The 13,578-nt window shown below is 45.6% G+C and overlaps 1 protein-coding gene across 1 annotated transcript in view; it reads left to right on the forward strand.

Annotated features, from left to right (window-relative positions):
- Positions 1-13,578, forward strand: part of Cfap92 (cilia and flagella associated protein 92 (putative)) — a 51,246-nt gene that overhangs the window by 9,731 nt on the left and 27,937 nt on the right. The window contains exons 4-7 of the mRNA XM_075982016.1: positions 331-465; positions 1,478-1,550; positions 2,647-2,768; positions 6,239-6,385. Coding sequence (XP_075838131.1) covers positions 331-465; positions 1,478-1,550; positions 2,647-2,768; positions 6,239-6,385 — 477 coding nt within the window. The remainder of the gene's footprint in view (positions 1-330; positions 466-1,477; positions 1,551-2,646; positions 2,769-6,238; positions 6,386-13,578) is intronic.

The raw sequence follows: 13,578 nt of genomic DNA on the forward strand, positions 1-13,578 counted from the left end.
GGGACCACAGATTGAGAACCTCTGTTCTCAGGACTCTGGTGTGGAAAAGTTACCTAAGAATTAGCTTCCTCACATATAAATGAGGAACATGGCATCTCCTTCCTTGCAGTGAAATGAGAAGATCCAGTGGCATGGCACGCACAGGTGCTTAGGGGAATCTGAGGTACAAGCACTTGGCCCTAACAGGTGTGTGGCTGCGCCTCCTAGTATTTGGTAGCAATGTACATAGCTTATCCTCTGTCCTCTGCGTTTGTCCACCGGAGGTGCCAGAAGACTGGGTGTGGTAGGTGTCCAGTAGGCATTTTTGACGTATCCATTTTCTCATTCCAGAGGAAGTGAAACTTTTGGTTTTAAGTCAGAAAAGGTTGTCTGCAATTACCAGGGAAAAACCCAGCGAGGAGTCGAGAGAGGTGAATTCACCAGGTGACCAGGAAAAGGCAGAAAAATACGTGAAGTCTCTACAAGGTGAGGAGTGATGGCCGGATGGCCGTGGACACCTGAGCTCAGCACTGTGCTAGGAGACAGGCCAGTATGCATCCATGGTTCATTGTTCCCGTGCCCCTGGGCGGCTTGATTTTGATGGTTGATTCTTCTCCCTTGCCCTGCCCTGTCTTCTCTCCCCCTTCTCTTTCCCTCTTTTGATTTTTTGAGCCAGGGTCTTACAAACCTGGCTTAGAACTTGCTATGCAGGCCAGTAGGCCAGGCTGTCCTTGAATGTGAAGTCTTAGCCTCCTAAATGTTGGAATTGCAACCATGAGCCAGCATGCAGCTGATTTAATGGATATTTTCTCACAACTTCAAAACAAAAGAAAACACAATAAGACATTTTTGGGCTCTGGAAGTTAATTTTAAGAGAAAATCCAGTCACTATAGAAAAGTATAAAAAAGTGAGAAAGTAATCTACGATGCCATCACCGATTGTAGCTGATGAGGTGTTTTGGTTGTTGTGTTCCATTACGTTTCTCTGTTTTTGTCTTAGGACTCATTTTGTTTTTAGCATATGGGTTTACCCAAGATACACATAGCACTTCTGTCTTCAGAGGGTTTGTATGTTATCACAAGAAGCCCCTATGTCCTTAAAGTCTGTCTGTAAACTTAAAGTCTGTTTGTGGTGGCTGTGTCGTATTATATTATATAGTATTTTATCTGTAAGTACGGTAATTTAGCTGACCCTTCCCTAGAGATGGGAACTTGTGACTATTCCACAGTGTTCTGCTAAGCAGCTGAAGCGGACACTTTCACCTAGAGGAGGCCCTGCTTCTCGGCGGGTCGGGCTCCACACACCTTCCTTTGCCCAATAATGGGAATTCGTCTGGTGTGTGTCCTTCATTCATGAAGACACCCTGCTTTCTGAGGGCTGCTGTGTTAGGCCTCCACCAGCAGATGTGTCCCTGAAATGAGCAGGGACATCATTTGCTGGGACCAGCACGGAGTGAAGCTTGGAGCCTCTTGGTAATGTTTGATTCTCACCAAGCAGAGCCTGAACCCCCTGCTAAGAATGGTGACGAATATGAAAAATTACTCAAGATGGAGGACCCTTCTGCATCTCGGTAAGGATAGTTGCTTACTTGGTGTCAGAGTAAGGCCCCTCCTCCCTGGCCCTGCTCTGGGTCATTGGACACTGTTTTGCTGGTTTTGGTTAAGGTGGAGGTGAAACAACCAAGGGAAAGTGAAAGACCTGAGAAGGAAAGGAAGTTGGTGCTGCCAGGTGCCCCAGATCGGCACCCACCACCTCTCGACAGGAGTGTTTTTCAGAGGCGGACCCTCCATGTTAGCTGGTCAGATTGGACTGTCACTCCCCACTCTCGCACAAGGCAACAAGAGCCTCCAGTGAGTTTAGTCAGAAAGCTAGTTTGGGGCCAGGGTTTCAGCCTGCAGTCTCAGTTTGTGGAGTTTCGGCTAGGGCTTTCAGAAAGTCGCCGTCCTGGGTCCTCAGATAGTCAAGCTGGTTCCGGAGAAGCCGGGTGGAGAATAGAAACCCAGCTGTGGGTCTGTGGTGCTATGAGTAGATCCAGGACCACACACAGTAGGCAGCGTTGGCTTCTTTGGCAACAGTCTCTTTTGCTCAGGCTAGGTTCACACTCTCAAGATCAAGCCAGTCTCCTGGCTAAACCTCTTGAGTGTGGGTCTGAAGGTGCATGCAGTCATGTCTAGCTAACACTTTTGGCTTTTAAATATTGTTTTTCATTGAATTTTCATATTAATTTGAGAAAATTGATGTTTATTTGATGTTGCCCCACCCATGATCATGGCATATCCTTTTACTTAAACGTGCACCCTCTTTATAGACCTTAGTGGAGTTAATATCCACTTCCCGTAGATGCAGTGGATAAGTCTTGAGAGTTCTTAGATGTTTCATAGTTTTTGATACTTTGAGAATATATTATTTTTCTTTACATTTTCTAGTTGGTTTGAGCTCTGGTCATACAAGTGTGGCCCATTGATCACTGTTACTAGAGAGACTGGTGGACTTAATGAGTCCCAGGCTGCCCCAGGCTCCTGAGACATCATCCACATTTGACAAAATCCCTAGGCCATTCACGTGCATATACTTTTAAGAAGTATGGAAGGCCCAGTGAGCAGATTCTCGAGACATGGTGCCTGTATGCTTCTCTTCACTGTCCTGTCTCTGTGAGCATTTTCTAGATGGGGCACTTTGAAAACAACTGTTTCTATGGCTGGAACAACCATGATGGAGATCAGTGAAATCATCGAGAGAGCATCATTGAGCAGCTTAACAAACATGATAGAAAAGCAAAAGTCTCAATGTAAGTTGTGATGGGATTTTGATGTTTTATAACATTAGACTTGAAAAGTTATGAAATATTTAAATTTAAGGTATTTGAATAAATTTTTTGGCATCTGACTATACTATACTATACTATACTATGCTATGCTATGCTATACTATATTATGCTATGCTATACTGTATTATACACACTTTCACTTGCCCTTCTACCCATCCATCCATCCATCCATCCATCCATCCATCCATCCATCCATCCATCCATTAATCCATCCATCCATCCATCCATCCATCCATCCATCCATCCATCCATCTGTCCATTCACTCACCCACAGAATTTTCTTCCTTTCTACTCCACAGTAGTTTTAGATTCCTGGTCTATGAGTTGAGGGAATGTAGACATGAAAATGTCTACTCTCTAAAGCAAACTTCCCAATGAACAATTGGAACATGGCATGGTAGTACCATGTTTGTGGGTAGACTCCAGGTTGTTGGGGTTATAGAAAAACTATATAGAAAAACCGTTTGCTCCTTGGGGAGATGAAGGGCACAGCATCTTATGTCATAGGCTGTCTCTTTGCCTGCAGAGCAACAAGAATCCTCAGAAGCCATTTGTCCTGGTTAAGATTTTTTTTTCCATCTTGACACAAGCGAGAGTCATCTGGGAAGAGGAGTCTCACTGAGAACACACCTTCACCAGCTTGCCTGTAGGCACGCCTATGCGGCATTTTCTTGATTAATAATTGATGTGGGATGGCCCAGCCCACTGGGGGCAGTGCCAGCACTGGGCTGGTGGTCCTGTGCTGTTTAAGAAAGCAGGCTGAGCTAGCCAGGAGAGCAAGCCAGTAAGCAGCATCCTCCATGGCCTTCACTTCAGCTCCTGCCTCCAGGTTCCCACCAGCTTGAGTTCTTGATGGTTTCTCTGATGATGGTCTATGACCTGTCAGCCAAACAAACCCTTTCCTTCCCAAGTTGCTTTTGGGGGTGTTTTATTGCAGCAACAGAAACCTTAGACTCCGCCCAATCTACCTGCTCATTCTTAGCCAGAACTTTCTCACTGTGGTTTTGATAATCAGGCAGGTGTCCAGTGAAGTTGAGTCTTCCCTGGATGGGTTGCTCCACTTTAGTCCGGGGCAGCTGCTGCAGCTGCTTCCTCGCCTGCCAGTCATCTGCTGGTTCCTGGGGCAACAGAGACTGCCTCCTGCTCTTGTCTGGGTGCTGGAGGCACAGACAGCAGCATAAGGCTCTCTTCTACTTTGGAGGCCCTGAGGTGTGGTCCCCACACTCACATTCAAATATCTTTCAAGTCCTCCAGAGGGTTCTCTTTTTTTGAAAATGTTTTAAAAGGATTTTAGTGAGAGTTTTTCCAACCATTCCTTTTTGAATGAAGACATAAAAATATTCTCAGAAAATGTAAGTTATGTGCCACAATTTAGAATTCAATATTTTGCGATATTTTACCAGTTCTTGTTTTTTTTCTACATGTGTATACTTATGTGTGTGGTGTGTGTGTGTGCGCACATGTGCACATGAGTGGCACAGTACACGTTTCGAGGTCAGAAGGTTGACCCTGAGAGTCTGCCCTCACCTTGTATTTTGTTTGAGGCAGGGTCTCTTACTTTCTTTGTGTCTGCGTACACCAGCATGACTGGCTTCTGGGTCTTCTCCTGTCTCTCCCATCTCACCCTGGAGCGCTGGAACTACAGCTACTGTGTCTGGCTTTGTGTGAGTTCTGTAGATTTGAACTGAGGTCCCCTTGCGTGTGGGACAAGTCCTTCACCTATGGAGCCATCTCTCTAGCTCCTCCTTTTCCTTTTTTAAGGAACAAAAGATAACAGATTCAGTATACATGCTCATGGCATCCTGCTTTTTGAGGGACCTTTCTTGTTTCCTTCCTCCAACCCATCCACTCTCACGCGTTCAGATAATACAGTGTTCTTATTCCTGCGGGATGTGGGGATTGCTCAGTGCTCTCCGACGCCTTCAGCTTGCTCTTTGTGCACAGCTTCATTTCTGAGGTTTACTCATGTGCACATAGGTAAGGACACTACCTTCATTCTTACTTTTGCAGCACACTCTGTCAGATAGACAGACCACTGTTCATCATTCTATCAAGGAACACAGAATTTCTCAAGTGGCTTGCCATCCCTGACACCATTGCAGTGACCACCGTGTTCTCATTGCTTGGAAGACTTGTGGATAAGACAGCGGTCTGTGCCTGGTTTGGTTGTTCTCGTCTAGGTGGGGCTTCATTGTCCCCAGCGATCTGTGCTGAAGGTCTTCCCTTCTCCCACTTCCAGTGTCCAGCCACATTGACTCTACACCTTTGGCTTCCCGTGTGGCTGTCCAGCATTTCAGAGGCTTGCGCAGGTCCTACTTTACATGATTGGCCTCACACCATCCGCTAGTTATGGATGTCAGTGGCAGGTGACCTTCCCGGACATGGTTTATGACATCCTTTGGCTCCACTTGTGGTGTCTTGCTTTGTGTGGAAGTTATTTCATTGCCTCTTTCTAGTTTATACTGTGGTTAACACCTGGGAAATCTTCCTTGTAAGACGCCAGTGCAGACGGGCTCAAGAGACCTTCCTGATGATTCTGAAGTTTGTTCTGGAGTTTGTTTCAGAGATGGGATGGGATGGTCCTGCAGTTTCACCTGCTTAAAATGACCAGTTGCTGCCAGTTACCGGAAGTCCCTGCTTTCCAGCTGTTCTGAGATGCCCCCTCTGACTCCAATCAACTGTCCCATGTGTGTACCCGAGCCTGGGCTCTCTAGACTTTTCCATTGGCGGCCATGAACCCCAAGATAACAGCTAATGCTGCTGTTGCCTGAGACCAACTTGAGCTAAGCACCTCCCTCCCCCTCCTCCCCCCCTCCTCTTTAAGGCAAGGTCTCACTATCTAGCCCTGGCTGGCCTGGAACTCACTTTCTAGCACTGGCTGGCCTGGAACTCACTATCTAGCCCTGGCTGGCCTGGAACTCTCTATGTAGACGGGGGTGGCTTCAAGCTCGCCTCTGTGAGTCCACCTGTCTCTGTCTCCTGTGCTAGGGTTAAAGGCAGCACCACCAGGCCTGACTGATCTGAGCATTTTACTCTTTGTTCCTGTTGTCTTCCCAACATACCGCTGTCATTAGACAGATGAGTATCAAGGATTGGAAGCCCCTCTCCCCTTCTGCAGGAAGGTGGAACCGGGCTTGGAACTTAGCTCAGCTCTGTAGCCCAATCTACGTGCTGTTCAAGTGACTTAAGCAGTGGGATCACAGTACAGTGTCATCACCATGGTGACCTTCGTCTCAGAGGGGTTGGGGACACCTTCACCCCATAGCTTCCAATAGCTGACGATAGCTTGTCGCCTAAGAGACAGCAGTACAGAAGGTAAGGCCTGATTTCTAGGAGCTTCCAGAACCTTCCTGGTCTCTGCAGCATATGTGAATGCATACATCGAAGCATCGTAAATCCCTTCTTAACATTGGTTTCATTTGGTTCTAAAGTTAAAGGAAAAGAGCCAGAGGTGAAGAAGAAAGCCCCAAAGAAAGTGAAGACGTACCAGACAGAGGAGGAAGCAAACATGAAGCCGGCATCGCCCTGGAAGCCGAGCATCTTCTCCATTCAGCTGGCCGTCATGCCGCTCCTTGCTGGTACTTAGAATGCTCGCCTGCGAGACACTTGTGGAGACTGAGATCTTGCTCAGTCCCTCATTTCCCCCTCACTGTCACCTCAGGAACCACTCAGCTGTACAGAGAAATAAATGCAGGCCCAGGGAGGTCTATTACCCTGCAACATCACACAGCTTACATGTGTAGAGCCAGGGTTTCAACGGGAGTGTTTGACTCCAAAGTACAAGGAAACTTGTGAGGACGTAACTGTCATGGCTTTGTTTGGTACATAAGGTGCCACCCTTTAGTGACTGCATTCCTGCAGGTCCTTATCGAAGCATCGTGTACAGGGAACCAAAGGATGTGGTTTATAGGGACCATCATGTCCGGTCATTTACTTCTCATGAGAAGCTTCTGTCCATCCACCCAGTGAGCTTGGGATGGTGTTGGGGGCAGAGGGTTTTCAATATCACCATTGTTTTCTAGCGAGGACAAACGGTGTTAAGTAACCCACGCAGCCAATGCAGGTCAGTAGTGGAGGAACGATTGCATTGTTTTGACTCGTATGATTTTCCATGTTTTATAAATTATGCTTCTGCCTTCTGGCAAACAATGAACAGATGTTTATTATATTCATATATTTTGATGCAACCTCCAGGATACATTTTAGATTAAATTATATGATTTTAAAAAAGAATAACATGGGGAAAACAAACCTTTCTTTTCTATTTAGAGAAAATAACTTCAAACATTTTCCAACCCTTTTTCTGGGTTTTTGCTCCCAGGAGGAGTATGCATCCCCCACTGGCTATTTTGCAGAGCTGCAAGCTTCGTTCTGAGATGGCACCAACCCACACACCTGTCAAGTCAAGACAGACAATGTGTGTAAACCGTTCAGTGTAGGATTGGCCAACAGAGAGACTCTGAGTGGCTGGCAGGGAGGTGACGGATCACTGGGAGGACAGATATCAGATGCTGGTGGTTCCAGGAAAGCGGAGATGAATCCTGACCCTTACAGCAACTGCAGGTGGCCGTCAGTTAGAATGGCCTTGACGCAGGACCTGCTGCTTCCAACGTGAAATCATAGCCTGAGATTATCTGTTCCAAAACTCACACTGTTTTGTTTGGTAAACACCTTCCATTTTAGGTTAGGCCAGAGGTTTCTATTCTATCCCATCATAGCAGATAGCAGTTGGTCCCCAGGGGAACTTTTGGAAGATCCTGAGGTTGGGGGAGAACTCTTGCGTTAAAGGAGGGGGTGATGAGTGGTGGAGGGCTGGGTGAGGGAGCCGCAGCGGCAGGTTGCTGACTCTACAGGGTAAGAGTTCAGAGACCTTGGGCGATTACTTAACCTGTCCGAAGCTCAGTTTCTCTTCCATAAAGTGAAAATGATGTCAACTCCAGAAGGGTGTCCCAAGGCTCAAGCGATAGCGATGTCAGCTTAGAGCTCGCCTCTCCTTCTTTCACGTAGAACAGGGTGTTCCTTCTGGGGCTCTGTGTCTCAGGCAGGTGACCTGGTAAGGGTAGAAGCATCTTTGGTCATCCTAACTGGGGGCAGGGTGCTGCAGACACCTGTGAAGTGTGCTGTATGGTTTGTCATGTGCACCAGGTGGGAGGGGAAGTCGGGTATATGCCACAGGTGCCTGTCATGTCCTCCTCAGATGCCTGTTTTATAATGGCCACAGTTAAAGAGGTGCCTGCCCCTCAGCTCCAGGTACCTACATGGGGTGTCCCTGGCCTTCATTTGGTGTTTGGTTTGCATTTAGCTGCCCACTGCAGCTTGACCCCTGGGACTGTCTGAAGTGAAGGCCAGGCTTCAGGTCTGCTCACTCATAGCCACACAATCACTGAGCCCTTGAAATGCGGCCAGTATGGTGAAGGGACATGGACATCGGACACCAAAGTCATGCCTCGGGTCTAGAACGGTGACTCTACGGTCACCTGTGCAGAAGCCACACACTGGAACAGTTATCTGGGTGGCATCCGTGCATTTGTACTTTTTACTGTACGCACTGTGATTCAGGAAATATGCACCTTACCTTTAGTCAATCAAGCTAAAGTGATAAGGTCTTAGGGACCTTAGGCTTTTGTTTGGCATTTGACATTTCATCTGTGGGTATTTTCCAGGTTTTCTAGTTCTGAAGATGGACCCCCAGCTTTGGGTACACTACGCAAGTCCCCTACCACTGAGCTACATCCCAGCTCTTGATTTTCAGAAACAAGAGTCTTGCTGTGTAGGTCAGGCTGTCCTGGAACTTGAGCATTTCCTGCCTCACCCCTATGTGCTAGGATCCCAAATGATTGCCACCATGTCTGGGGTTCTGATTCTTCTTAAAGGCTTTCCCTGTGGTATGAATCTTTATTCTTCATCATTTCTTTTTTCCCTTTTATTGAAGATAGATCCTGATTATGGCTTTCCCCTCCCCTTGCTCCTCTTTAGTTCTCCATGACCAAGGTAACTCATACAAAGGAAGGCATTTAATTGGGGGTTTGCTTATAGTTTCAGAGGTTTAGTCCATTACCATCATGACGGGGAGCACGGTGGCACGCAGGCAGACATGGTGCTGGAGAAGCAGCTAAGAGTTCTGAGAGTTCTACATCTGGATCCACAGAGAGGATGAAAAGAGAGTGCCACTGGTCCTGGGTTGGGCTTTTAAAACCTCAAAGCCCATCCCCAGCTGTAAACGGAGACCATGCATTGGTTTCCTGGCCGCCCAGACCCAAATAATCACACAGAAACTATATTAATTACCATACTGTTTGGCCAATATCTTAGGCATATTTCTAGTTAACTCTTTTACATCTTAAATTAACCCATTTCTATTAATCTGTGTATCGACACAAGGCTGTGGCCTACCAGTAAGATTCTGTTGTGTCCTCCTTGGGCAGCTACATGGCATCTCCCTTACTCTGTTTACTCTCTCTCCATTTCTCTTCCAGCTCGGCTATATTCTGTCCTGCTGTAGGTCAAAGCAGCTTTTTTCATTAACCAATAAGAGCAACACACATACAGAAGGACCTCCCACATCACTCAGTGGCATACTTTCTCCAGCAAAGCTATACCTCCTCTGCTTCTCAAATAGTCTAAGCATTCAAATATATGCACCCATGGGGCCATTCTTATTCAAATCACCACATTCCCTGACCTCCATAGACTTGCAGTCATATCATAATGCAAAAAATACATTTAGTCCAGCTTCAAAAGTCCACAGTCTATCATAGTCTTAACACTGTTTAAAAGTCCAAAGTTCGAAGTCTTTGTGACTCATAGCAATCTAATTGTAACTTCATTTAAAATCAAAATAAAAAGCAGATCATATGTTTCCAACATACAATGGCATAGAATATACATTACCATTCTAAGAGGGAGGAAAGGGAGCACAGTGAGGAAATACCGAACCAAAGTGAGGCTGAAAACCAACAGGGAAAACTTGAAATTCTTAGGCCAAAGTGCTCTTCACATCTCCAACTCCTTCCAGCTTTGCTGACTGTAACACACTTCCCTCCTATGGGCTGGTTCCACAGCATTCTGAAGCTTTCCTTAGAAGGTATCACATAACTTTGGCATCTCCAACAGGTTGGGGTCTTCAGTACAATTCAGACTTCACCTTTGCAGCTTCACACAATGGCCTCTTTGGGCCTCCATGCAGGAACACCCCGACACATGCCTGTCCTCAGCATTTTCCTTTATTTAAGGGAGATTCCATAAACCCTTTCTTGTGTTCTTGATGCTAAAGCCAGGGCCAGGTGGCTGAAGCTACTACGTTCTGCTGCTTTATGAGGCTGGAACTTGGCCCTTTTGTTCAGTTACATTTGTATCAGCTCTCTGTCCCACCCCTTGTCAAATTGACACACAAATCATATCTCTTTATGGCTTCCCTCACTGCTTTTTAAATTCCTTTTCACAAATTGGAACCATTCCTTATTATGTTTAGCACCAGGCTTTTCTTTAAGCTTTTTATCTCCTGGAGCCCTGGACTTTTCTCCATTATACTTTCTGGAGCTCTTTTTCTCCTCAAACTGTGCATTTTATATTTCTTCTTGTCTTATTTGCTCCTTTTCATTGTAGATTTGTATTAAAAGTGACCACTAGCAAAAACACGACACAGTCAATAAATACTAGGTTGTCTTGAAGTCTCCTCTGTTAAAGCCATTAATCCAAAACCTTTCAATTTATCTTCAGGACAAGAGCAAAAAACCAGCCACATTCTTTGCTAAAATATCACAAGAATGGTTTCTAGGCCACTTACTAATATTCTTCCCCCATGAAACTTCTTGAGCTGAGTGGTTATAACTTACGTTATCTCAGCACCACTGTCTTCTAGGCTCCTACTAGTATGACCCATTAAGTGCCACTTAAAATGTTTAACTGCTGTAGTAGGAGCGGCGGGCTGCTTTCCGCCATCCAGTTCCTGGCTGCAGGCTGGCTTTATCCAAAATAACTACATGGAAACTGCGGAAACTGTATTCTTCTAAACACTGCTTGGCCCATTAGCTCTAGCCTCATACTGGCCAATTCTCACATCTTGATTAACCCATTTCTAATAATCTGTGTAGTACCATGAGGTGGTGACTTACCAGGAAGGATCTTAACCTGCGTCCATCTTGGAGAGGAGAGCTATAGTGTGTGTCTCACTTCCCTTCTTCCCAGCATTCTTTTCGGTCTACTCCACCTATCTAAATTTTGCCCTATCAGGCCAAGCAGTTTTCTTTATTAATTGACCAATGAAAGCAACAGATAGACAGATGACCCTCCTCTATCAAACTGCTTTTCTAATCTAAAGTCCCTAAGTCTACATTCCACCAACAAGCAGCATGGTCAGGCCTTTCACAGCAGTACCCTGCTACCTGGTACCAGCTTCTGTCTTGGTATTGTTCTATTGATGTGAAGAGACACCATGACTAAGGCAACTCTTATGAAAAAAGCATTTAATTGGGGGCTTACTTAAGGTTTCAGAGGCTTAGTCCATTATCATCATGGCAAGAAGGATGGTGCTGGAGTAGTAGCCAAGCATTACATCCTGACCCACAGAGGGAGACACACACACACACACACACACACACACACACACACACACACACACACACAGAGAGAGAGAGAGAGAGAGAGAGAGAGAGGACAGAAAGATCAAGCTTCCTTCTTTCATGTCCTTATATAGGCTGCCAGTAGAAGGTGTGACCCAGAGTAGAAGTGGATCTTTGCATGTCAAGTGATTTAATTAAGAAAAATAATCTCCCAGAGCTATGCCCAGCCACTTGGGTTTTAGTTAATTCCAGATTCAGTCAAAGTTGACAACCAAGAATAGCAATCTCGAGTCTGTAGGTGGAGTTTCCTGGCAGTTGCTCCCAAATAACCACTCAGAGACTTGTCACTAATTATAAATAGCTCGATCAATTTTACAAGTTAAATTAACTCACTTTAATCTCTGTGCTTCCCCAAGGCTTTTTACCTCATCTATGAACTTCCCATGTTGCTTCTTCCATGGGTATGGCTCAAGACTCCTCAGACTTTTCTCCTCCTTCTCCTCCTCCTCCTCCTCCTCCTCCTCCTCCTCCTCCTCCTCTTCCTCCTCCTCCTCCTCTTCTTCTTCTTCTTCTTCTTCTTCTTCTTCTTCTTCTTCTTCTTCTTCTTCTTCTTCTTCCCCCAGCATTCTCTGTGTTTTGATATCTGCCTATACCTTCTGCCTACCTACCTCCAGTCAGTTCTTTTATTAAATCAATCAGAAGGTGCCTTGGAAAACCCATTTATATTATTTTATATTTTACCATGAAGCTTGTTTTCTTCTTTGGTGACTCTATGGTGCCTCACCACTCCACTTTCTTTCTTCCAGAATTCAGTTTAGTTTTCCCTACCTACTTCTATTCCTTATGTAGGCCTAAGACAATTTCTTTTTTTTTTAAATTTTTTAAATTTATTTTTATTTTATTTTTTTTGATAATTTCTTTATTAATCAATGGTATTCACAGCATACAGAGGGAGCCACATCAGAGCTATACAAGCACATTCTTTACAAAATACATGCATTGTAACATGAGGGCTGGCTTGTTTGTTTGTTGGGGTTTTCTGTCCTGCCTGGTACCCCACAGCTGGCAAGCCCCCTGAAAAATCACACAGAGATCTCTATAAGTTATAAAGCTGATTGCCCCATTACCTCTAGCCTCTCCCTGGCTAACTCTCACATCTTGATTAAGCCATTTTTCTGATGTTAGCCATGTGGCTCAGTACCTTTTTCCAGTGGGGCAGATCACATCCTGCTGCTTCAGTGGTTTGGGCAGGAGTGGGAAGAATCAGCTTCCTCCTTCCCAGAATTCTCCTGTTCTCCTTGCATCATTTCTACTTCCTGTTTGGTTTTCCCGCCTATACTTCCTGCCTGGCCAATCAGCACTTATTTAAAACATGATTGACAGAATGCAGACAATTCTCACGAAATGCATGCCCTTTATAATCCTCTTTTCTGCCACTGGTCGTATGGCCCCAGCTGGTATTTATAACTATCTTTCTCTGCTACCCATTCCTCCACCCTTAGCAAACACCTCAGCAGGTCTTATCTGTTTTCCTGGAAGAGTGACCCATACCTTCATTCCTGAAGGGTCTTGTCTGTACCCCTTGTTATTCTGCCTGGATTAGGTTGTTGTGGTTTCCCATTTCCCATCCCCATGTCTCATCACAGGGCATGGTACCCCTAAAAGATCTGCACTCCAGACTTTATGACCTCCGCTGTGGAGAAGCAATCCAGTTTTCCCTTGGTGATCTGGATCAGTACACTTCCTAACACTGTTATTTCTTTCTTAGCCTGCTGGCTTAAGGCCATCAGAGGCCCAAAGTGGCTTTGGTGGGGGTGTGAGGGTGGTGTCTGAGCTTCCAGTTTAATGGAATGTTGTGTCTCCTGCCAATAGTGCCAGAATAATGGTATTTCGTCTTATCCTCGCCCCGGGTTATCTAGTTTCAGGTTCTTGGCTACCCAAGTTGCACTAGGTATAGGATCCATCTCATGGAGTGTAACTTAAATCAGGGGTTGGTTGGTTACTTCTCCAAGCTTTGTGCCACTACTGCATTAGCATATCTTACAGGTAGACCACCATTGTAAATCAAAGGTTTTGAGGCTGGGTTGGTGTTTGTGTTTCTCTTCTGGTAGCCTGCAGTGTACCTTCCTGTACCGAAGATGCCAGCTCCCCTTGTAGTTGTGAATTTTCTGTCAGCTCTTGTTAGGTTTCTGATGAGAACCTGCTTCTAA

Source organism: Microtus pennsylvanicus, chromosome 8 (assembly GCF_037038515.1).
Source record: "Microtus pennsylvanicus isolate mMicPen1 chromosome 8, mMicPen1.hap1, whole genome shotgun sequence".
Lineage (NCBI taxonomy): Eukaryota > Metazoa > Chordata > Mammalia > Rodentia > Cricetidae > Microtus > Microtus pennsylvanicus.